The 25,405-nt window shown below is 55.2% G+C and overlaps 1 protein-coding gene across 1 annotated transcript; it reads left to right on the top strand.

The window, feature by feature from the left end:
• The first annotated feature begins 1,747 nt into the window (after positions 1–1,747).
• TBX19 (T-box transcription factor 19) lies at positions 1,748–24,231 on the top strand. Its single transcript, XM_070397141.1, has 8 exons — positions 1,748–1,944; positions 9,349–9,613; positions 10,883–11,017; positions 13,484–13,545; positions 15,108–15,169; positions 16,501–16,689; positions 20,224–20,359; positions 22,960–24,231. Exons 1-8 carry the CDS (start codon positions 1,748–1,750, stop codon positions 23,243–23,245), a joined length of 1,332 nt encoding a protein of 443 aa, XP_070253242.1. The 3' UTR covers positions 23,246–24,231.
• The last annotated feature ends 1,174 nt before the right edge of the window (positions 24,232–25,405 follow it).

The following is a 25,405-nucleotide window of genomic DNA, read 5'->3' as shown; positions in this document are numbered from 1 at the left end:
CAGGGGAGGGACAGCTGCCTGGCTGGTGGCTGGGGGTCTCCAAAGGGAACTGTTTCTGATATAAACTTTCAAGACGTCATCCCACCACCTGGTCCCACCCAGACGCACCCACACCCTCCCTTTCAGAGGAAAGCGATGGTCCAGTCCCTGAGATGCTCAGACTTCCGTGCACACTATCCTGCCTGTGGTTTCTCCCCGGAAGCTCAGCGTTCTCTGAGTTGCTCCTTCGTGACCTTTCCCGACCCCTCTTACCCGTTCTCTCCGGAGCCGGCCTTGCTTCTCACCGGGTCCTCCGCCTGCCCTCCTCCCCCTCCCTGGCCGCCTAGCACCGTGTTGGTCTCACCGGAGCGTCTCCTCCGCAGAGAACCTTTCCCTCCAACCCTTCCACCCCCATCCTCCCCCCCGCCTGGCGCCCAAGTCCCCCACACCCCTGTGCCAAGGCCTGAGCCTGTCACGGCCTCGGTGGCTTGTTGTCTGCGTGGTCACCTCTCTCTCCTTAAACCCGGGAACGTGCAGCCGCGCCTGCTCCATCCGCCCCAGGAGGCCCGGGCACCTCTCAGGCACCGAGTGCGCTTTCTGCATGGTGCTCGCCCTGACTTGGTCTTCCCTTTTGCTTTTATTCTCCTTCTGTTTTGACCCCCCGACTTCCTGTTGCAGCGAGAAGAGCCCACAGCCCCAGGGTCCACTGGGGGTTGAGGAGGAGGCGCTGGCCAGGCCTGGGTCCCAGTCTGCGCCTGGTGCGTGGGAGACAAAGGGACGCGTCCGTCTAGTATCTTCCCGGGAGGCGTGGGCTCCTCCCCGAGTGCGTGGCTATCGGAGGAGAACATGCCGCAGAGCTGTCTGGACCGAAGCTGCTCCGCACCTGGTATCTGTGCTGGTTCCCCTCGCTGCCGGCAGAGCACCCCTAGGGAGACGCTAAGGGACTTTCTCCCTCCGGCCACCCTGGGATTAGGGCTACGGGCTTGGCTCCCAGGGGGCAGGGACCAGGCTCAGAGCTCTGCTGGTGGGAGGTGAGCAGAGTGTGTGTATGTGTGTGTAGGATCCTCCAGGAGAGAGGGGACCCTTCGGGGACGCCCTGGGAGAGAGGTCCTTCGCTCTTTGTCCTGACCTGTGACCTGGGGCGGTGGTCACGTTCCCTGGCGCGGCGCCCTCGGCCTCCATACAGGCTCTGAGCCGGGGCTGGCGGGTGGCCCAAGGACGTAGGTTCTGGGCGTGTCAGGAGAGCCTGCCTGGGCCTCATGTTTGCCCGTCCCCCCGGGCCCTCCTTCCTATAGGGGCCACACGCCACGCTTTATACACAAACACGATTGCCCAGTTGTGGCAGTCGGGGCCTGGAACGATTTTAATTAACGGGAAAATGGTCCTCCACCCGCTGATTAGGCCTCTTCGGGTACAACAAGATAAAAGCCGGATAATTTGGATGGAGTACTCTTCTTAAACGGTTCCTCTGTGCCAGCAGCCAATGGCAGGGAGGGCTCTCCCCCACCTGATCCAATGAGTGATTAAGAGAGGGCCTTTCTCCCCCCTCCCCTGTCTCCACCCGCCCCCCCCCCCCCCCCCCCGAAAGCTTAACAGGTTGGTGTATAATTTGGAGACTTGGAGGGTGTCCTGCTAGGTAGGGGCTTAGGCGAAGGCCAGCGTCTTCTCTCCGCTCTGCACTGTCCTCACAGCGAGTGACAGGAGGAGGCGGGAGCAGGCAGGTAGGGAGCGTCTCAGCCCAGCGTCTCCCTCTGAGGGGCCCGTGGCCATGAGTGAGCTGGGCGCGCAGAAGACCGGCGATGGCACCGTCTCCCGCCTGCTCAACGTGGTGGAGAGCGAGCTGCAGGCGGGGAGGGAGAAGGGCGACCCCACGGAGAAGCAGCTGCGCATCACCCTGGAGGACGCCCCTCTCTGGCAGAGGTTCAAGGAAGTCACTAACGAGATGATCGTGACCAAGAACGGCAGGTGACTTCCCTGTGGCCCTGGGCTGGGCTGGGCGAGGGAGGCGAGGCCCCTTGAACATGGAGGAGGCGGTGCTGAGGTCTGGTTAAGGCCTGGAGAAGAGCAGCCTCCCCCGCTTCTCCGGCCACCTGAGTGCCCGTCTCTGGGATGGGCAGAGAGGGGGGTGGGGGGCACCTGTCTTGCTTGCATTTTCATGGAGAAATTACTCTGAAGGAGGGCAGGCCCAGGGGTTTGGGAAATGGGCTCACACGTCAGCAAATAATAGCAGTTTTGACTGACGGTGAGTCCTGGCGGAGACCTGCGTCCCAGCCGTGCAGGTAAGGGGGAAGGCAACTTTAGTTAGAAGCCAGGCGGTTTTTGCTTAAGTGTACGAACTTCCTGGAGGTGTCCGACTAGTTGAAATTGGGAGCAAAAGGGCAAATTCGATCCTTGCCTATCAGTCCATCTGCTTCCTGGTGTGTGTTTGGGGTGCATGTTCGGCTGAGTGTGTGAGTGTGTGTGTGTGTGTGAGTGAGTGTGTGTGTGTGTGTGTGTGTGTGTGTGTGTGATGTGAGCCGTTAGGGTCACAGGTAATGAAACTGGCATGGACCGCCTGAGCGGGGAGATTTCTTTTTTCTCATTGCAACAAATTGGGGATTAACGGAACCTGATCTCGGTTGGCATTTCTCAGATTCTATTAAACCTCGTCCGCTAAGGGGCTGGCAGGTAATTTTAGAAGCTTTCACTTAGTTAGTAGGAGAGAGAAGTATTTTGAAAGAGAATTTTACTGCTCCCTGCCCGGGCAGACCGGCTCCTGGCACCCAGCCGGCGCTCACTCATCGTGCGGGTCACGTGGCCACGAAAGGACAGAGGCGGGAGGCGTTGTCGGTGGCAGGTTGGCAGGACCGTGACAGCCGCCCGGAGAGAAGCTCCGCTCCCCGGAGAGGACGGCCAGGGCCCCGCGCTGCGGGAGGCGTTTGTCCTGTGCAAAGTGCCTCCATCCCGAGGTCTCACTTTCCCATGTTTGAGAAAAGTGCCCAGAGGAGGGAGGGAACCGTTCCTACGGCCCCGGGAGAACCGCGCGGCCGAGTGCTGTCCTGTGACATTGACATCCAAGTGCTTCGCAGTGACAGATGTGCCAGGCAATCCATGCGGTTGGTGCAAGTGCTAGCATGTCAAACTCGTTCGATATTTTTATTTTCCCTCTCTAATGGGTCCCCCTTTTTATTTCATATGTAGGGCGTATGATGTATTTCTTTTAATATCTGTAATTGTTCCTACTCTTTATAGGTAGCTACACATTGTTTTTGGTAGAAAGAGATATAAAACATGTTTTTTTGTTTGTTTAATCCTCACCTGAGGATATGTTTTGAGAGAGAAAGAGGAGAGAGAGAGAGAAAGAGAGAGAAACATCGATTTGATTGCCTCCCTGACTGGGAATGGATCGAACCCACAACCCAGGTATGTGCCTGACGGGGAATCAAACCCGAAACCTTTTAGTGTATAGGATGCTGCTCCAACCAACTGAGCCACCTGGCCAGGGCTGGATTTACCTTCTGTTCAGAGACGAGTGGAGGCACAGTTGTAAGCATCTGATGATATCTGATAAGAGGCAGGACTTTCTGTTCCTTACTCTTTGTATTGCTGGGCGGTGGTTACGCTAATACCCAGCCTCACACTATCTAGTTGGCTGTCAGCGGGTCCTTTATAAACGTGAAACAAGTACCGCCACCAAGTGGGAATGTATTTCATCCCTTTCAGTCAGGAATAAACAGAAGTCTGATGCCATCGTAAAACTCAGTTTAATCACATGCCATGTTGGCATGCACTTTCTCTTGCTGTTTTTACCCACCACGTTTTCTTTCTCCATATTTAACATGTAAAATTCTTCACGAGGTTGAAGTCCTCTAACATGAACTTTCCTTATAGAAAAAGGGCGATGATGGTCAGCTTGGCTTCTCGCTGTGTCCCTCCTCCCGTGAACTGAGTCTTTCCGGAGGTCTCTTAGGGCTCTGACCCTCGGGCGCAGGGGGACAGAGGCTCCTTCAGGCCTCAGGTGGAGACGGGGTGCGTCTCTGCGAGGCGGGCGTGGGTGAGGAGCGCTGGGTCTGGGGCGACTGGGCCTCCGTTCCACGGGTGGATGGTTAGCAACGCTTTCCTGTTCCTGCAAGGACACGCTGTTCTTGTTTCGTCACCTTGTTCACTACCTTCTCCATCCTCTTCTTTTCTCCTAACCGCCTACTCCAATGTCTGCTTTCTACCCTTTTCCTGGGACGTAGCCCCTGTGTCTCCTCCAAACCCCCACTCCCTGTCTCCCACACCAGCCCCGGAGCCCGAGGTGGGTGGACGGTGGCCCTTCTCCCGGGAGCAGAATATTCCTGGAGTTTCCTCCCAGCCCGAGCCCTTTAGTCATGTTACCTGCGCCCTGCAGGCAGGGGGCTTCCCGACTTTCCTAGGAGCCTCGGTGCGGGCTGTGCGCCTGTGCACTGGGCCTGGTTGTTCTGATGATAAGAACCAGCTCCCGGAGAGCGCCTGGACTCGCTGGTGAGAGAAGGGAAAGGCTCGCTTCCCCATGGAGAGCGGTTTCCGTGCGTAAACCGGAGGCTCACCTCTGACATTGATGAGAAGCAGCAAAGAGAGAGGATTTTTCCCGAAAACTACTGAATTGTCCCCAGGACCTGGGATCCTGCCACCCACATTCCTCCCTCTCTTTGTCCGTTTTAATTCATCCTCTCCTTTTTCTTCTTTGTTTCTTTCCTTCTTTTTTATTTAGAACTTTTAGTGATTCATCGTGGGTCTTTCAGAGACAACAATTACAGTTCCTCCCAGAGCCCCTTGAATCATCGCTGGAGGTCAGCCCCCAGCACTTCCTCTGAGCCTGTGAGCTCGGACTTCTATTTTAGGGGCAGAGAAGGCTGGCTTCAGGCTGCAGAGGCGAATAAGTGGGATCCCTTGTCCCTCTTGTTTCCATGACTGTAACATCCTTGGGGAAAGTGCTCCTGGTCATGTGTACTTCCACCCGCTAAATCATTTTGACTTAATGCTGACTGAGTTTGCCTTCAGGCAGGCACGCCCATTTGCTGTCATAAAATAGGTGTTGGGGTCCAAAGTTGAATTTGCCAGCAATGACGGCTGTTAGCCGTGGCTGATGGTCACGGTTCCAGTGAGCCCGTGCAGAGCGGAGAATTCAGGTTGCGCACCTGCAGGCAAATGGTCAGTGTCCTACCCCCCACCCAGACATTCTTCTCCGAGTTTACAGCTGCGATTTATGAGGAGCACGTCTTTTTGTCTAATCTGCCCTAACACACACACACACTCACACACACTCTCACACACACTCACACATGCACACACTCACACACACACTCACACACACACTCACACACTCATACACACCCACACACTCACCCACACTCACACACTCTCACACTCACACACACACTCACACACATACACACACACACATTCACATTCACACACACACACACTCACACACTCACACACTCACACACTCACACACACACTCACACACACATGCACACTCACACACACTCACACTCACACGCACATTCACACACACACTCACACACTCTCACACACACTCACACACACACACACACACACACACACGCACACGCACTCCCAGAGCTCTGATGACTGTTCCACGAAATTCTAGTTCTGTGGGGAGATGGAGGAGGGAGTTGAGGAGTTTGCTTCACCACCTCTGCCGTCCCCCACCCACAGCATCATCTGCCTTGTGCCTGCCCCTTTGTCCCAGCAGACCCCACTCCTCACAGCCTCCTTCTGCCCTGCTGCCTCCAAGTCCACAGTTAGGGAAACAACATGAAAACTAGCCTCACGGCAAAGCAATAGGGTTCATGGGCAGCCCAGCCACCCATGGTTCCTCACACGTGGCTTGCGGAGTCCTCATTCACCTGCCACACTGCCTCCCCACTCTCCCCGGCTCTCTCTCTCTCTCTCTCTCTCTCTCTCTCTCTCTCTCCCCTCTGCTGCCCCCTCTCTCCAGCCTTCCCTCTCCGCCCTCCTCCTCTCTTAGTTGGGAGTGATCTACACATTTCTCAGCTCCCCCAAAACTCTTGGGCATCTCTGTGGTTGCCAGCACCTTGGAAAGAAAAGGGGGGTGGGAATCAACTTGATGAGTAGAGCAGTTCACCCCTGAAAATGAGCCCGGCCCCGGGCGCTGCCCACAGGTAAGCCGGGATGCCTCCTGGCCCTTGTGAGGCCCGAGGCGCTGAACTTGGCTCCCAGGCAGGGGGCGCTCCAGACCCCTTACAAGACTTTTGGCAAATTGACTGACTTATATTTACTCCTTCCTGGCATAATGGAGACTTAAAAAGACATAGCATCCCTTAGTTTTTTGTTTGTTGATGAAAAATTATTGTAAAGTTGTTGGCAAATGAAGTACTAAAGAGAATAAGCCATTCCACAATTCCCAGTGTGGCCTCTGAGAGCCAGGATGCGTGGCCCCTCCTTTTCCTCTGTTAGTGGCTTTATTGTGGTAGTTCCCACACCATGCCATCACCTACAAAAGCGGACAAGTCAGGTGTTTGGTATATTCACGGAGTTGTGCATGTGGTCCCATAAATACTTTTAGAACATTTTCACTGTCCCCTAAAGAAATCGTGCATCCTTAGCCATCACCCCTCACCCCCCACTCTCCCCAGTCCTGGCAATCTCTACTTTCCATCCCTCCGTATAGATGTGCCGGCTGTGGACACGTCATGCTAATGGAATCATACGACGCATGGCCCTCTGGCCAGCTCCTTTCACTGAGCACACGTCCTCCAGGCTCATCCACGTTGTGGCATTTTTATTGCCACCTGATACTCCGCTGTGTGCTTACACCCCCACGTGCGTCAGCTGAGGGACACGCACGCTGTTGCTCTTTATGAAAGAGGCCGCTGGGAACATTGTGTTTTTGTGTGGATGCGTGTTTTCCTCTCTCTGGCACGTGCTCCTAGGAAAGGACTTGCGGGGTCCTGTGGTAGTTCTGCCTTTGTCAGGGAGCTGCCAGACTGTTTTCCCAAGTGGCTGCACTGTTTCCACTCCTGCCTGCAGGGTCTGAGGGCACGATTTCTCCACGTCCTCCCCACACCGTCACATCACTGTCCCTCCTGGAGGACGGGAACGGTGCCCCCTGCCTTTCCCTGCTGGCCAGGGAGGCCCAGACCTTCCCACATGGTCACGTGTCCTGTGGGTCGCGACCATCGGAAAACACATATAGCAGATCAGATATTTACATGACGATTCATAACAGTAGCAAAATTACAGTTATGAAGTAGCAATGAAAATAATTTTATGGTTGGGGGTCACCACAACATGAGGAACTGTATTAAAGGGTCGCGGCATGAGGAAGGTTGAGAACCACTGCCTTAGAGCTTCAGGAGAAGAAGCCGGCACCTGTCCTTGCTATCAAAGGCCACACTGCCTTCCCGGGGGCCTGGCACGATGCAGTGGAGAGAGGGGAGGGCAGAGAGCCTGTTAGCGGCGGAAGTGGAAACTGGAATTGTTTCTTCCGTTTGCCTGAGCCTCACTGGTCTTCTCCCTCAATAGTCCAGGCTTATTTGGACCTCAGGGCCGTGGGACTGTGACTCCTTTGTGTGCAGGTGATATGGCTGATATCACCCATTTCTGGCATTCGGCGTCTCGTTATTTAGGTCTCAGCTTAGATGTCACCCCGAGCCACTGGGGTCCACCGAGAGCAATCCTTCCTCTCCAGCCCCCTCCTGACCCCCCACGGCGCTCCCCGTGGCACTCTGGCAGCTAAAGTGCCTGCTCACCTTTTGTGTCCTGACTGCTCCGCTCGGACTTGGTGTGAACAGGATGCTGCCCTGCAGCTGTTGGCACTGATTCCCACCCTCAGCTCTCCTGGCCTAGGGCAGGCGCTTCACGCCATTAGTTAAAGGAGTAAATACATCTCCAACGAGGTATTCACATTTAGGAAAATGTTTCGGGGACTTCCTCTCCTTGTGGACTCAGAAGGGGAGGGAGGACAGGTGCGAGTGTGGTGGGAGGGGCAGGGGGTGAGCCAAGGAAAATGTCGTAGGAGCTCAGGGAGCCCCTGTAACAGTTCCCATCCTGCCTGTCTCGGAGCTGGCACCGCTGCACACGGGACGGGCTCCGTGCCTCCGCAGACCCTCACCTGTGCCCGTCCCTGCCCGGCTTGGACCCCTTCTCCCAGCGGCAGGCCCATCCCACTTTCCCTTTAATTCTCCTCCCAGCTCTTCAGAAGCAGCAGTCCTTAGACAGACACCCCCCCGCCCCCCCACGCCCTGCATGTCTCCTTAGTTATCATCTTAAGCGCCAACCAGACCGCTGAGCTTTAATGTGTGTTCCCATGGCTCCCTGGGGGTTCTGGAAAAGCAGATTCCGATGGAGTCGGGCAGGAGTGAGGTCTGCGGGCCTGCATTTCTGCAAACTTCCAGCTACACGGATACGCTGGTTCGTGGACCAGCAAGTGTCTGTAGACTCTGGATGGTTAGCGTCTCGATGTGGGGCTGCAGACTTTAAAAGCCGTATTGACGAATAAGACAGCACCTGGGCAGTCAGGGGTGTGTGTGTGTGTGTGTGTGTGTGTGTGTGTGTGTGCAGGGATGTGCCTGGAAACCAGGCCTTTAGAGGACAGATTGGAGCAACTTTGGATGTTTGGTGGAGGAAAAGTAAACCAGAAGGAGTCAGAAGCCAGGTGGTGAGGGGGCTCTGCAAGTGTTGGTGAGAGCAAACGTGCTGCGTGTCCTAGCGGGCGAGGGAGGGAGGGAGGGCCTCGAGCCAGACCCGCGTGTCCCAGTACATCCCGTGGGCACAGATGCCCTCAAGGTGCCCACACAAAGGTGGCGCTACTGTCTTTTGAGTCCAGAGTGTGCACCACGCCCCGCTCCCTTCTCAGAGGTGGTGGAGCACGTCAGCGGAGTGGGGGCTCTGAGAAGCCCTGCAGGAGAGGAACTGGCCTCACTTCACCGTGAAGCCACGTCTTCGCGAGCAGTGCTCTCGCTGTTACTCACGCTCGCGTTCTTTGAGACTGGGAAGGGCTGCTGGGGGCGTGAGTGCAAAGTGCCCCGAATGCGGGCGAAGACTGGAGATGCTCTCTGTGCGAACGTGCATCTGACTATGCACCGTGGGCTGCAGGCTCCCCTGTCAGAGGCCTGGCGGGTGGGTTTCAGACTCGCCGTGGAGCCCACGGGTTAGAGTGACCCCAATACAGAGTGACCCCGATACAGTGTGCATCTGTGGAAAGGGCTCTGTGGGACTGGGCCTGCTGCTCGGTTCCTCTTTATTTGTCCCCCCCCCCCCCCCCGCCGGCATTCTCTGCTCCCCAAGGCACTCAGAGTGGACAGACGGCTGGACAGGGGGCAGTGTCCCTAACACTCCCACATCCCTGCTGTGGCTCAGTTTCTGCTTTTCTTTCAGACGGATGTTCCCTGTTCTAAAGATCAGTGTGACGGGGCTGGACCCCAATGCCATGTACTCCCTCCTGCTGGACTTTGTCCCCACGGACAGCCACCGCTGGAAGTACGTCAACGGGGAGTGGGTGCCCGCGGGCAAGCCCGAGGTCGCCAGCCACAGCTGCGTGTACATCCACCCGGACTCGCCCAACTTCGGGGCGCACTGGATGAAGGCACCCATCTCCTTCAGCAAGGTCAAGCTCACCAACAAGCTCAGCGGAGGCGGCCAGGTAGGAGCTCGGTGGCCTGGCCCCCCGCCGCTCCGCGAACCCATGGAGAAGAAACGAGGGTGCATTTAGTCAATTAGAGGGGTCCTCGCCGGCCTCTTCTCCCACAGAAGCCAATTACTCCCCCCTACCCCACCCCCCAGTCCAAATGTAAACAGGAATAAACAGCTCTTAATTGGTGCTTTCAGTTTTTAATGGACTTCCTGATGTGAAGAGAGCGCTTACTTAATCACAGCCTCGCAGGGTGCGCCCGGGAGGGGGAGCCGGGCGCGTGGTTTTGTTATTCCCTCTCCCCTTTTGATTTTGGTGAGAGTGGCATGTTGGCAGTGGACGAATGCCTTAATCGAAAGCCGCTCCTAATGAAATAATGGCTCCCTCCTCTTGGGCATTAGGATAATTGTCAGTAGAATATGGAATCAGCTTTGGGTTTGCAGAAAAACTCCCCAAAGAAACCTCCGCTAAGGAAGGTCTTCAGGGCGAGTGAACAGGACACGGGGGCTTCTTCCCCCCGCTGTTTTCTCTGGTCAGAGTCCGAATACCAGTGCTCCGTGTAGGTTGTTGCTCACTTTATGAAATGTAGAATTTGGGTGGCATAGAGGAAAGGCTTGTTACCCCCATATTTCGAGTGGCCAGCCTCTTAGCCTGCATTCTCTGCACCTCCACCATCTCTCCCTGCTCAGCCCCCGGGACGCAGGAGGTCATGTCTCAGCAGGGGGAGGGAGCCCCCCAAGTCTTGGCAGTTTTCGGAGGTTCCTGTTCTTGTTAAAACAGGAAATGGGGAACCACCTCCCACTTTCCAGCGCCTCTCAGAGGAGACGTGGGGTGGGTGCTCCGTGACCAGCAGGTGTCAGCATCCCTACTCCTCAGGCAGCTCCTGTGGGTGCAGCCACATCCGGGCACTGAATCCTGGGCCCTCCCATGAAGGAAACCAGTGCAGTTAAGGGTCACAATCCACATCGTTGCGCTGAAAATAGGGAGAGAAAAAGAAGGAAGGCAGGATTTGGGCAGAAAATGGAATAATCTTTAGAACAACTCCCTGGAAACCCACGCCCAGCCTCCTCTAAGCTCAAACGTCCTGGTCCCTGGGAGCTCCTGGGAGAATGCCCCTTCTTGCTCAGAGAGGTGTGGTGCGTCTCAGGGGGCCGGGGATGCCCCGTGTGTGGCCCTAAGTGGGTGGTGCTGAGCTTGGGGCGAACCATGGGACCACCGGTCCATTACCCGCGAGAGCCCGGGCTCTGCATGGCTCGTCTTCCTCTTCTTGCATCTCAACAGATAATGCTGAATTCCCTGCACAAATACGAGCCCCAGGTTCACATAGTGCGCGTGGGAGGTGCCCATCGGATGGTCATGAACTGCTCCTTCCCTGAAACCCAGTTCATCGCTGTGACTGCCTACCAGAACGAGGAGGTAAGGGCATGTGTGTGTGTGTGTGTGTGTGTGTGTGTGTGTGTGTGTGTGTGTGTGAGACCCGGAGGGCGTGGTGGGACAGGGAGGGGGTGCTTTTATTGCCATCACCCAGCTGGGGTGACAGGTAGGTTTTTCAGGTTCAGACACTCGGTGGAGGCGAAGTTAAGCGTCTGGGTGGCTGCTTGCTGCTCCCTCTCGCCGGTTCCTGTCCATGTACCCACATGGACCAGGGCTGTCCCAGGGCCGGCCACGGCCTGCAGGGAGCTGGGTGTCTGGAGAAAGGATCGTCGGGCAGGAGGGAGGATCACGTTTTTGCCTGTTAGCTTTCATTCCACTGTGCACTGTGCGATTTGTTTACTGTGTGGGCTTTTAAAAGCAGGAAGCATGAGGAAGACAGGGCGTGTGCACGTGACTCCGCAGCCGCCTCCCTTTCTCCTGGGCTCCCACTCCTGCGCCAGGAAGAGCCGTGCGTCTTGGGCCTTTGCTGACGCACATGTTCTTTTCAATATTCGTTCAGTCAGCAGCTGTTTGCTGAGTGTTACTACCTGCTGGATGCTTTACGTGCTGGGAAACTGCAGTGAATAAAATACGTGTTCTGTGTCCTCAGGCACATATCCCAGTAGGGAGAGAGGAGGACCAAACATACACTGAGTGGCCAGATTATTATGACCACCTGATGTTTGTAGGCAAATTAGCTATAATTTCATGCTGAAGTTGCTAGAGGGCCAGACCATTATAAATAGGGAAGCAGGTTATTTACCACGGCAGTAGAAGTGATTTTTTTCTGAAGATATGGGTAAACAACGCGATTTGACAGCCTTTGAACGTGGGATATATTTGAACGTGAGTGGCCAGATTATTATGACCACCCTATCAGTACTTCGTTGGGCCATTTTTTTTGCCTTCAATACTGCGGCGATTCTTCTTGGCATTGACTCCACGAGATGTTGAAAGGTGATGTGAGGAATCGGACACCATGCCTGATGAATAGCACTGTCCAGTTCTGTGAGATTTGATGGCTGTGGAACCAGCTGCCTGATGGCTCTTTTAACTTCGTCCCACAAATGCTCAATTGGATTGAGATCTGGTGATTGTGGGGGCCACCTAAGCAAGGTAAAGTCTCCCTTATGTTCTTGAAATCACTCCTGCACAATATGAGCACCGTTGCATGGAGCATTGTCTTGTTGGAAGAAGTCGTCTCCATTGGGATATGCCATCAACATGATAGGATGAACTTGATCAGCAACGATACTTAGGTATGTTGTGCTATTCAGACGTTGTTCCACACGAATTAAAGGTCTCAAATCATGCCAGGAAAACATGCCCCAAACCATAACACTGCCCTCACCAGCTTGAAGGGTTGTATTCACGCATGTGGGGTGCATGCTTTCATGCTGTTTCTGCCAAATTCTCACTCTGCCATCTGCATGATGCAACTGGAAACATGATTGATCAGACCACATGACTTTTTTACCAATGTTTGACTGTCCAATCCTTGTGTTCCTGTGCGAATTGGAGACATTTTATCTTGGTAACTGCAGACAGCAAAGGTGTTCGAACAGGCCTTCGGCTTCCATATCCCATACAATACAGTGTATGGCTAATTAGCCTACAAACATCAGGTGGTCATAATAATCTGGCCACTCAGCGTGTGTGTGTATATATATATATATATATATATATCCCATGTTCAAAGGCTGTCAAATCGCATTGTTTACCCATATCTTCAGAAAAAAATCACTTCTACTGTCGTGGTAAACAACCTGCTTCCCTATTTATAATGGTCTGGCCTTCTAGCAACTTCAGCTCGAAATTATAGCTAATTTGCCTACAAACGTCAGGTGGTCATAATGTGGCCACTCAGTGTATATCACATGTGTATCGTATGTCTGATACGTGATGTATATATAGTATGTCAGGGGGCCCTGAAGAAAAATGAAGCAGGCTAAGGCCAGAGGGCATCGGATGACCGTGGGTAGGAGTGAGAGCTTGTATCCCGTGCTCACCCGCCCCGTGGGTGGGCGACTGTTGAAGAATTAGGGAGGTGATGCCGGACTCCTCTTGGCGAGGCCGGACCGCACGGCCTTACTTTCCACTTGGTTCCTAACTGGCATGCAGGAGCTGTTCAGTAATGGTTGAAAACAATGAATGTTTTCCTGGACTTTCCTAAGTCCAGGAAAGGTGCGGGCTCAGCACACGAGGCTTGCTCATTTCCAGGGCTTTGGCCTGTCTTTGCTCACGTTCATGGCATCTGCTGTGTTCACCACAGGCCACGATAAAGCGCTCTGGCTAGAGACAGTGCGGTCGATAGTGGCTTTGTGCAGACATTAGCAAAGAAACGTGGAGGGGGGAGAGGAAGAGGCGGGGATGGGTCTGGTTTTACAGAAATTCCCAGGTGAAGAGGGAGGGTTCTGTCTGCCTGCCTGTCCTGCTTTCACTAACACTTCTTATCTTTGTGAACGTAAGATAACGGCTCTCAAAATCAAGTACAACCCCTTTGCCAAAGCCTTCCTGGATGCCAAGGAAAGGTAAGTAGACATTTCAGTAAAACCTGGTGCACTGATTTCTGCAAAGGTGGGATTTATGCTTCTCCAGAACGAGCTAGACGGGTAGCACTTGCTTTACTTTTTTAAAAAAAAATGCTTCTATTTATTTCAGAGAGAGTGAGAGGGAGAGAAACATCAATGATGAGAGGGAATCATTGATCAGCTGCCTCCTGTATGCCCCACCTCGGGGGATCGAGCCTGCAACCTGGGCATGTGCTCTGACTGGGAATCGAACCGTGACCTCCTGGTTCATGGTCGACACGCAACAACTGAGCCACACTGGCTGGGCTGCACTTGCTTTATCTTTAATAGAAATGTTTTTAATAATCAATTTAATTTTTAACAAAATCTGCAAAACTCAACCAACTTATAATTATCTGTCCCTTATAATAGAAGTCTGGGAGAACCTCTAACTGGCAATACTTTGTCACCTGCCTTACTACAGATTCCGGAAGCTAGCACAACCATATTTAAAAAATAATTAAGTGGTTTAGAATTATACAGTTCACTCTGCCCTCTTCAAATATCCCTGAGGACTGTGGTTTCAGTAGGTTGGATTTTTCCAAAAACGACATTTAGCCTGGGAAGGTGAGTCATTCCTCTGAGCAGCTCGTACAGGTGAGCGGTCCACACGGTTCAGGTCTGAGAGAAGGTGGACTTCCGGGTGTGAGCGGTGCTTCTACCACGCTGGGCCAGGGACTTCAGTCCCCGTATCTTTCCTTCCATTCCAGGAAAAACATGAACAAGTAATGGTACTTGGCATAGACTTCTGTCAGCGAGGCCTGAGCACTGACACGATGCCGTTGGAAGTGGTCAGATTTTGTTGCCTGAGTTCAAGTCTTTTTTGATGCCTCCTACAACTGTCTGTTCCTCCTCATCACAAAGGCTCTGGGTCAATGGACAGCTGTTTATAATGATGCCACAGGGTCTGTCCTGTCAATATTTGACTTAATTTTGAGGATGTAGAGGACATACTTATAACCCGTTCAGATAAGCAAAGGCCTAAAGGAAACCTGCCTGGTGAGATGACAGAACCTGGATTCGGAATGCTGGTGGTGTGGTACAATCAGGAGAACCCAGGGCTTGGAGTGAGAGTCCTGCCTTGATCTGAGCTTTGCCATGGCCCACGTTGATCTGGCCGCCTTCCCCTTACCTCCCTGAGGTTCCTTTTTAAACCTTGTCTTCCTCACAGGATCGTGGGTGGGTCTAGCTCGGCACAGGTGAGGCTGTGCCTTGAGGTCCCCTGCATATCTGAGCTGTTCTGAGGGCTTGAATTTTACCAGGCCGGACCCACGGCCGGAAGTCAATAGGATCAAACCAGGCAGAGAGAGTTATAAATACGAGAGTAACCCTGTAAAGTTGTGACTCGGAGAGCAGCGGCCAGGTGGATGCAGTGCCTGGAGGGAGGGGGGTGGGAGAGACAGCAGCTTCGGGGACAGGGGATTCGATTTTCAAGAATGGCGGTGCTCTCCGAGATTCAGGGCGACTTGGCGCGGACGCGTGTGTCGGCTGGACAGCCATGGTGCGCTTCGTTCCTCTTCCAGGAACCACCTGAAAGATATCCCGGAAGCGATCTCCGAGAGCCAGCACGTGGCCTGTCCCCACTGTGAGTTGGGTGAACTCGGCGTGGGAGGCGCCTGGGGCGACACCAGGAGCCAACACCACCACAGCAGACTCTCCACCTGTGGTGATCGCTGGCCTGTCCCAAACCTCCCGTCACTACCCAGCGGGTTATTTCTTCCACTCAAGACAAGTCTGTGCCCTGGCGGGAGTCCCCAGAGAGGCAGAGACAGAGACGGAGATGGAGATGGAGACAGAGATGGAAACAGAGAGACAGAGACAGAGATGGAGACAGAGAGACAGAGAGACAGAGAAAGACAGAGAGAGATAGAGATAGAGACAGAGAAAGAGACAGAGACAGTCACAGATGGAGACAAAGTAGAGACAGAGACATTGTTAGTATATAGAAATGCAATTGATTTTTTGTGTTGATTTTATGTCCTGTAAGTTTGCTGAATTTGTTTATTAGTTCTAACATCTGTGTGTGTGTGTGTGTGTGCCTATGTGTGTGTGTGTAATCTTTAGGGTTTTCTCCATATAAGATCATGTCATCTGTGAACAGAGATAACTTTACTTCTTCCTTTCCAATTTCGGTGCCTTTTCTTTTTTTTTTCTTTATTTTTTAATTTTGATGTTTTTGCCTAATTGCTCCGGGTGGGACCTCCAGTATCACGGTGAATAGAAGTGGCAAGAATGGGTGTCTGTCTTCTGACCTCAGAGGAAACGCTCTCAGTTTTGGACTGAGCTTGTTGTAAGCTGTGGGCTCGTCAGATGTGGCCTTCATTATGTTGCCCAATTTCCTTTTACTCCTAGTTCGCTGAGTGTTGTTTTTTTAATCATGAAAGCATGCAGATGCATTTTTTGCATCAATTGAGGTGATTACTCACAAACAAATTTCTATGAAATACTCTGCAGCCTCCCACAATATTCTGCAAGATTCTTGCTGCCCAGGCATGCTAGTGGCTCCCCATCTCTTTGCTTTTTGGATCCTCTTCGTGGGGGTGGGGGGCATAGAGAGGCCTTCACCCCTTCTGTGTAACCACAACAAACAGTCCTAGTGGCTGCAGCTGACACCTCCTTCTTAGACTGACTTTTGATTTCACTCGGGGAAGTCAGAGCACCTTACGCTTTGAGCTTCCATTAGTGTATGCATCCCAGTAGTCTTCTATATCGCTATGGTTCCAGTGCCACAAACCTGGCTAGGACCTGCTGTCCATCTCCAGAGAAGCCGGCGAGCTGTGCCACGCGTGGAAGGGGGCAGGGGTGGTCTCTGTCCCACGGCGGATGTTCAGTGTGGTCCACACAGAAGCAGAGCTGTGCGCGGTGGCTGGGAACCCGACTGGCGGTGTCAGTGTGTCTTCCTCTCGTCTGTCCTAGTGGGCGGCTGGATCTTCTCCAACCCGGATGGAGTGTGCTCGGCCGGGAACGCCAATTTCCAGTATGTGCCTCCTCTGCCTCTGTCTGCCCCTCACACCCACCACGGCTGTGAGCGCTACGCTGGCCTCCGCGGGCACCGGCCGGCCCCCTACCCGTCCGCGTACATGCATAGGACCCATTCTCCCTCAGGTGCGTGGCTCTGCTCACTGAACCCCAGGCACCAGGGTGGGGGGGTGGGTGGAGGAGAGAGATGGATAAACCGTAAAAGAAGTGTCTGAAGATGAAAGAACCCCTTTCATGGAACACAGGTAACATCATTGCATGTTGCTATTTTAATGTTTTCTTTTATATACTAACTAGAGGCCCGGTGCACAAAAATTTGTGCACTCGGGGGGCAGGGGGAGGGGGGTCCCCCATCCCGGCCTGTGCCCTCTCGCAGTCTGGGACCCCTCGGGAGATAATGACCTGCTGGCTTAGGCCTGCTCCTGAGTGGCAGAGGGCAGGCCCAATCCCTAAGTGCAGCCCCTGGTCAGGCTCAGAGCAGGGCCAATTGGGGAGTCGGGGTGCCGCCCCGTCATGCACAGAGCAGGGTGGATCGAGAGGTTGCGATGCCACCCTCAGTCACGCTCAGGGTAGGGCCGATTGGGGGGTTGGGGCACCGCCCCCTGTCACACTCAAGGCAGTGTCGATGGGGAGGTAGCGGCGGCACCCCCTGTCACACACAGAGCAAGGCTGATCAGGGGGTTGGGGCGCTGCCCCCTGTCACTCACAGAGCAGGGCCCATCAGGGGGTTGGGGAGCTCCCCCCTGTCACTCACAGAGCAGGGCCGATCAGGGGTTGAGGAGCTCCCCCCTGTCACTCACAGAGTAGGGCCGATAGGGGAGTTGGGGCACCGCCCCCTGACACACACAGAGCAGGACGGATCAGGGGGTTGGGGAGCTGCACCCTGTCACACTCAGGGCAAGGCCAATGGGGAGGTTATGGCTCTACCCTGTCACACACAGAGCAAGGCCCGTGGAGGGGGGTTGGGGCGCCACCCTCTATCACCCACAGAGCAGGGCTGATCAGGGGGTTGGTGCGCTGCACCCTGTCAAACACAGAGCCGCAGGGCAATCAGGGAATTGGGGAGCTCCCCCCTATCAGGCACAGAGCAGGGCTGATCAGGGGGTTGGGGCGCCTTCCCCTGTCATGAACAGAGCAGGGCGGATAGGGAGGTTGTGGCCCCGCCCCCTGTCACACACAGAGCCGCAGGACGATCAGGGGGTTTGGGCGCTGCCCCCTGTCATGCTGATCCCAGTGTCGGGAGCCTCGCTGCTCCGCTGATTCCGGTGCCGGGAGGCATATTACCCTTTTACTCTATAGGATAGAGGCCTGGTGCATGGGTGGGGGCTGGCTGGTTTTCCCTGAAGGGTGTCCTAGATCAGGGTGGGGGTCCCCACTGGGGTGCCTGGCCAGTCTGGGTGAGGGGCTAAGGACTGTTTTCCGGAAGTGAGTGACTGAAGCTTCCAACCCCTCCTTGTTTTCTTTTTTTTTTTTTTTTTTATTCTGGGCCAGCTTTAGCTCTGAGGCCTCGCTGCTGAAAACATCGATACAAAGTTTCGGTCCACTGGCTTTCAGTCCAGCTGGTTTCTGGTGTTTTGTTTAGCTTCTTATTTGCAACATAGTACATAGTTGCAGCTGAGAGGCCGGCAAGTTAGGCGGGGAACGTTGGAGTCCACAGCAAGCAAGCCTCATGCTCACTTCAGTGCCTGGCTGCCGGTCGCCATCTTGGCTGACAGTTAATTTGCATATACTCACTGATTAGCCAATGAAAAGGGTAGCGGTCGTACGCTAATTACCATGTTTCTCTTTTATTAGTGTAGATAGTTGGTTTTAGATAGGACGTAGCTAGCGTTTTGTAATTTTCCTAAGACACCGAGTCTCCTGGTTTGTGATGGGTGTGATGGCGCAGGGCGTGGTGCCCGGAGCAATTCCAGGCTTCGCCTCAAAAACCAGGTTGGAGGTGCGTCTGAGACAGCCGCTCGCTGCCTTCACGGGGCTTTTCTGCAGTTACATGGCTCAGTCCTGGGAGCTCGGGCCCGCACGGAGGCGCTGCCAGGAAGGTCTCGGGGGCGGTCACTCTGCACCCAGGCTTGCGTAGGATTAGTTGAAGGCACACAGAGCCAACCTTGATAATTTTTGGTCTGATTATTTTTTACGTTGACGCTGATGTGTGTTTTACCCTCACTGACTGCTGCCTTGCCTGCCCTGGCCTGTGTCAACCCTGTGCCTGGCTATTTTTATGAAGGAGGGAGCAAGGGAACCAAGGATGGATTTCTCATTCAGTTATTTATGCAAAAAAAATTTATCAGGGGCCAATGGGATTCCCGGTTCTGCCCATGAACAAGTCAGACCCTCAAGGAGCTTCCATCCTCCGATGGGGAGACTGACATGAAACAAGACAAACAAGTCAAGTCCGTAGCTGGGAGGTGGAGGAGGTGTTAAGCCTGCAGTTCCGGGGACACGTGAGCCCCGTGTCTGCAGAGGACTTTCCTGGTCACCAGCACCTGTCCCCGTGCCCCTGCCTGTGTCCTGGCGACCTTGACAGCTGCCGCAGGAGGGAGAGCGGAGCTTCATACCTGACACTGAGCAGTGTTCTCACTCACTTCCTGGTTCTTTCCGTGGTCAGCACACGAAACGCGCCCTCAGAGCATGTCCCCAGGCCTCTTCCAGGCCATTGGGGTGTAGTGTCTTCCCTGGAGGGGCTCAGGGCTGCATGAATCCACACGTCACTCATCACACTACACAGTGGCAGCACTAAGGTGGTCCTGGCCTGAGCGTCCCCCGGAACCTCTTAGAAGGTGGGCTCTCAGGTTCTCCTTCTGAAAGAGGCTTTGTTTTAACCAGGTCCCTGGGTGATGCAGGAGAGTTCGAGAAGCATTCTGTAAAACACAAGGCCAAGGTGCTGAGGGGAACAGGGCAGATCTGCCCAGAGGGATTAATGCTGGAGATCTGGAGGCTGCGTGGAAAACGAGGGGCGGGGTGGGCGGGGAGAAGGATGGGTGATATGGGACACACGCAGAGGTGGAGGGCATCCCGGATGACAGAGTGGTGTGAGGGAAGACCCAGGAGGGCGAGGGCCGGTGTCCGGGGAATGGATGAGGAACAGGGTAGAGAGAGGGGAAGAGGTAGAAGTAGAGGGTAGAGGTAGAAGACGCAGAGTGGAGGCCGAAGAAGTTGTACGTGCCAATCAGGTGAGGAGTGACTTGGCCAGTGGATAGGTCGGAAACTTCTCTCTCCTCTTTCGCCCTCCTTCCCTCTTCCTCTTCTCCCTCCTTCCTCTCTCTTGTACTGACAGTATGTACGCAGGCGGAGATTCAGAGACACAGACGACACTGTTTCTGAGAGGCTAAGTCCACCTGAGGCTGCTCAGAGGAGTAGGTCCTGGACCTCAGACAGCTCAGCTGTGGCCCTGGGGACCCTGAGCTTGGCCTGAGGGGGATGACATCGTAAGTGTGATGTGAGTTAGCCGAGCTGCACCTCAGCGGGCAGAGACTCGGCCCTCAGCCTCGCCTCTATGGTGGAGATGAGCATGTGGCCTCCCCTCCTTTCTGTTTCCCTCAGAAATGCTAACAGCTACTGGCACCTGTAGGCAAGCCATGGCTGTGATGGCCCCGGGATAAGGTCCCTGGTCACCACCTCGTAGGTCTGCATGCTCCCTCAACTGTTGTTATTTCTCCAAAGTGAACTTGCTAGAAAGCTCCGGCAACAACCTGCAAGTTTTCTCCGGAGCTGACAGCTGGACTTCCATCTCCTCCACACCCCACGCCAGCATCCTGTCCGTCCCGCACACCAGCGGCCCCATGAACCCTGGGCCCAGGTAAGACAACGCCGGCAGCTGCTCCCTGACCCGAGGGCGAACGTCAGCACGGGGACCCAGTGCCTTCTCTCCCAAAGGGCCTGGTCTAAGCCATTCCGGACTTCTCAGCCACGGGGCAGCGAGGGGCAGTAACAGGTGGACCTTTCACTTCCACAGGAAACTGGTGGGAAAGCACTGCTCAGTGTTTTTTTTAAGGTTAAAGGTTTCATGGCCGGGTCCTGTGTCTCCCACCAGGGAGACGCACTGAACTGTGGTGGTCGCAGGTAGGCAATGGACACAGGGGAGTCGAAAGGGGAAGGTGAATGCACACTGAGGATGCAAGGCCTTTGGTCCACGTTCTTATCAGCCGCTGTCCTCACGGGCAGGGAGTGGGTGCCTGGCCCCAGTGCAGGTGACGGGCCGCGTGCAGGCAGGACCCAGCGCGTGACGCTCACAGAGACCCGGTCAGTTCTGACTCTGGAAGTCGGTGCGGGCGGTGAAGGCAAGGGCGCCTGGAGTCAGATGGACGTGGGGTTGAGTCCCGGCTCTCTCTCTCTTGTCTCTGTGACCCTGGGCGGCTTTCTTGGCCTTACTGAGCTTCGGCTGTCCTACGTGTAATAATGTGAGCTACTGTAGAGTTAGTCAGATCAAGATAGAAAGTGCAGTAAAATGCTTTGGAAGCAGTAAGTTCTACCTCCGTGTCAGCTGCTACGTTGAACAGAGGTGTGCAGGGTGTGGAGACGGTCCATAAAGGGGTTCAAATGACAGGAAGGGGTTGGGGGGGTCAGAGGGCCTGTGATTTTGCAGGTGGAGAGCAGGCTAGAACGCAGGGCCTTGGTCTACAGCAGCGCTTCTCACGCTCCATGCGCGTCAGACTCGCCTGGGATGTTGTCACAGGGCACCGCAGGGCCCGGGCCTGCGTTTGCCACAGGCTTCCAGGTGTTGCCGTGTTGCTGTAAATTGTGATCTTGGTGTTGCTGTGGCCACAGGGTCTCGTGTCATGCTGTCCCGGCAGCTGCCACCTGTCGCCGGCGGCTCCTGACCTTGACACGTGGCTCGCCCCTGTTGAGATGCGCAGCAGGGGCTGGCACATGGACGTTTGAAGACGGAGTACGAAGCAAAGAACAAAAAACTCAATGATTGTTTACCCCCAATGCAGAATGTGAAATCATACTTTAAATATTTTCAGTTACATAGAATATGATTAGCAATAAGATCTTCTTGTTTTTCCTTCTTGAAAGAGTGGCCAGGAGGAAGTGTGCCTGGCCTCGTGGCTCACGTTTTAGTCCAAGCAGGTAGTGCCCGACTGAGGGTGTCAGGGAAACGCCCTGGCCTGGGCCGAGGCAGGAGTGAGAGAGAATGTCCTTGAAGATGTGGAGCCGTCCCGGCCACGTTCTCTACTAGGTGCTGTGGGCGTCAGGGACAGCGCTCAGAGGTGTCCATGGGCCGGCAGACGTTTCTGTTTCTCTGACCGAGGAAAACCAAAGCCGAGCAGCATTAAAAGCTCCCGAAGGCCACACAGCCAGAGCTGGGCTTCCCTGCACAGGAGCCACCAGGAAGGGCTGCTGTTGCAGGAGAAACCGGGAAGAAAGTCCGGGCCTGGGCTGCAGGCTGTGTGGCCCAGCGGCGGGGAAATCAGGCCGAGTGCGCTGTGGCTGCTGCCTCTGCTTCCCTCGGGGTGGAGTTAGCCCCTTCCGCCTCCATAAAGACTGTGGGGGTCAGAGCATCACTGGGGCAGGCGCCTGTAACCAGGCAGCACTTTAACGGGATGCAGACTCCACGTCCGAACGCTGGCTAAGGCGCGGAGCACTGGGGTCCTGCTGCCGGGCCCCTCGCTGCAGTTCCATCTGGTTGTAAGTTAAGGTGACAATCAGCTGGAATGCTTTGGAAAGTCCTGACCCCCAGGCATAGGCAGACTAGGCACACCAGGGTCTCGGGAGGTGGGAGGAGGCAGCGGCAGTGTTTACAGACCTCGCTGGGTGACTCAGTGCAGCCAAGTGAGAGAAGCAGCGCGGTCAATAAGAGGATCAGGAAGGGCCCGTCCGCCTCTGTGCCAGGGCAGAGCTGGCCCCGGGGCCCCGGGGGGAAGACTCATTGTAACAGCTGCCATCTACTGGGAGCCAACAACATCGGAAGGTCTGCATAATTATCCCCCAATCTCGAAGACTGGGGCTCAGAGATATTACATAATTTGGCCAAGGTCACGGGCTAACAGTGGTCGAGGTGGCCTTCGGTGCCAGGCTTTCTGACCCCAGCGTGTCCTGGTTACTGCACCACAGCGCCCCTCCTGGCCAGGGAGACCTCTGGCTTCCTGCCCTTCGCACAGGCTGGGCCAGGGAGGCCCAGAGACGGAAATGGCTGTGTTGGAAAGTGAACAGCTTGTTGGTGGCAGGGCCAGCCTCAAACTTCAGGTCTCAGCACACCTAATCCTGTCCTTCCCCGCTCCCCTCGCCGCTCCCCTCGGCTTCTCTGCAGAATCGGGGCCAGTGTGTCGGAGCCGCAGTAAAGCCACGGCCAGGGGCCCCTTCCAGCCCCACGGCCTCTCAGTATCGTATGTGCTTGTCAGGCGATCGTTTCCGGGAATGCCATCACGCATCCTGCCTCTCGTTCTGTCTCTGCAGCCCCTACCCGTGCCTGTGGACCATCAGCAACGGTGGCGGGGCCCCTGCCGGGCCGGGCCCCGACGTGCATGCCGGGTCTCCGGGAGCATTTCTCCTGGGCAACCCTGCTGTGACTTCGCCCCTCTCCACCCAGGCGCCCACTTCGGCGGCGGTGGAGGTTCTGGGGGAGCCCTCGCTGACCAGCATCGCCGTGTCCACCTGGACAGCGGTGGCCTCGCATCCGTTTGCGGGCTGGGGTGGCTCGGGTGGTGGTGGGCGCCATTCTCCCTCCTCACTGGACAGCTAGGCAGGGTCCGAGGGCAGGGGTCCACAGAGAACCTTCCATGTGTCCAGCACCTAGAAACCCCGATCCCAGTGAGTGAGGCTACAGGGGGTGGGCAGATTGTTCACCGACTGGCAGATTGTTCACCGAGGGTGAGGCTAATGATGTACTGGGTCTTTCTACCACTTTCTGTTTGCGTTCTCATTTTCTCTGCAGTGGATCTCTGCTGAGCTTGGGCAATAGCGGTTCATTGAGTACCCTCCTGTGCCTTGCCCCTACTCCCAAGTGATTGTAGACGGCGATACTTCTTCTAAGTGAAGAAGAAGCATATGGCACTAACTTCTGTTAAGTGAGCTCCAAGTTTGCCTGCCCGAGGCCACCGCTTTGTGGGTTTGTGCAGCCCTGGAGGGTGTGTGGCCACAAGGCTTCTACTCTGAGAGCAAGAGAGGCTGTAACTCAGGGTGAAGGTAGCAAAGATGGAGCTAATCACACAATCCAACAGGGAGCCTGGCATCGAGGTCAGGTCACGCACTCCCTTGCTCAGAAACCTTCGATGGCTCACCAGTGCCTGCAGAGCGGAGTCACATGTAACCACCAGGAGATCCTCTACGGCCCGGCCTCGCCGCTTCTGCAGCTGAGCTCCCTGCTACCTGGCAGCACCCGTGTGTCAGTCGAGGGAGACACTGCCTCGGTGCTCTGTGCGTTCAGTGGACTTTCCCACCGCTGTGCCTCTGACCCGAGGTGTCCTCTGTCTAGTCCCACTGTGCATCCTACCCCTCTCCCCGCTCCACCCAAGTGCCACGCCCTGCACCAGCCCTGCCCCGCCCCGCCCAGGCACACTCCACAGTGCCCTGCCCCGGCTCGCCCCTGCTTTGCCTCTGGCGTGACCTCACCTCATTCTGCCTGTGCTTTTCTTCTCTGTGAGTGTGTCTCCCCCACAGACTGTGAGCCCCTTGGGGGCGAGGCCTAGCCTTGACTTTGTGCCCCACAGCTCCTGGATCTGTGCCTTGCCTACCATAGGTGCCCAATAAACCTTGGTTGAGCTGAACTGGTGTGAAGTGTGTTTGCTAAAGGACAGTGGTGAGGGGCAGAGCTCAGAGACAAGTGGCCGGGACAGGGTAGCCTGTCAGTGTGGGAGCCTGGGTCACACTGGACAGCCAGGTCTCAGTGCCTGCTGACACACGGAGATGGTGTGGGCTAGCACTGGACTGTGGCTCCCTGCACCTGGGTCACCTGGAGCACCTGCTAGGATACAGATTCCCGGGCACACTCCACACCTATGGGTCAGAACCAAGGGGCTGGAATCCAGGAATGTGCATTTCAAACAAGGGCTCCAGACAATGGACACGGAGTCGTTTGAAAAGACTTGCCTAGAATAGAGAAATAAAACGATAAATACTCTAGGAACCTCATTACAGATAAAAATCCCAACCTCTGCCTCAGCCAAGGTCATTGCTGTAGCCCATGCCAGAGCCAAGGTCATTGCTGTAGCCAATGGCAAAATCACTGTTTCATTGGTTCTCCCTTGCCTCTCCTACCCACTACCGGATGTGATGATAACCCAGGAGCGAGGTGTTCAGACCCGGCGGTGAGTGGCTCTCCCAGCATTGATGTCACACTGCCCTGACAGAGTGGCCACTGAGGGAGCCTAAGGTTCTGCTTGGAGCCCGGCAGTGGTCAGCTGCTCCCACCACTGTTCTACCAGCTGAGCCCATACAAACCCATCCATGCCAAGCCTTGGTCTGGGCATGCCAACATGGCCTTATTGCATCCTTGGTTCTTTCTACAGAAAAGGGCCCTTTAACAGGTGCCATTCCATTTTGGAAATAATGCCACTCCTACCACACGGTGACCTGGAAAGCCACCTGACCACAGCAGGTTGCGGGGCCAGAGCTCCGGGTCCCTTGAGTGTGGGTGATGAGGCACGATGTACCCACACATTGTCCTTTGCAAAGCTGCCTGGTCAGCACACCCACAGACAGGACTCTTCCCTTCCCCAGGCCCTCTGCCCTGCCATTAGAGGCCATTAAGATACTGACCTATTGGCATCTCGGCAAGATGGTACGTTGTAAGTTGTAAGAAGTGGCCCTTTCTCGTTCTGCTAGAAGTTGAGGCTATCATAGCCTCCTGTTGCCCTGCGGGTTGGGCACAGTTCCTACTCTGCTCCAGTCCCTACAGCAGGGC

The sequence above is a fragment of the Myotis yumanensis genome, unplaced genomic scaffold (assembly GCF_028538775.1).
Source record: "Myotis yumanensis isolate MYYU_CA2020_CCGP unplaced genomic scaffold, mMyoYum1.0.hap1 SCAF_17, whole genome shotgun sequence".
Classification (NCBI taxonomy): domain Eukaryota; kingdom Metazoa; phylum Chordata; class Mammalia; order Chiroptera; family Vespertilionidae; genus Myotis; species Myotis yumanensis.
Note: the sequence above shows the minus strand (reverse complement) of the source record. Positions and strands in the feature narration are given on the sequence as shown.

Bases quoted from the DNA above. Each gene is read 5' to 3' on its own strand.
- TBX19 (XM_070397141.1), top strand. From the start codon at position 1,748: ATGAGTGAGCTGGGCGCGCAGAAGACCGGCGATGGCACCGTCTCCCGC. The intron at 13,546-15,107 runs GTAAGTAGACAT...TTCCTCTTCCAG, and splicing joins TTCCTGGATGCCAAGGAAAG to GAACCACCTGAAAGATATCC. The intron at 15,170-16,500 runs GTGAGTTGGGTG...CGTCTGTCCTAG, and splicing joins GCACGTGGCCTGTCCCCACT to TGGGCGGCTGGATCTTCTCC.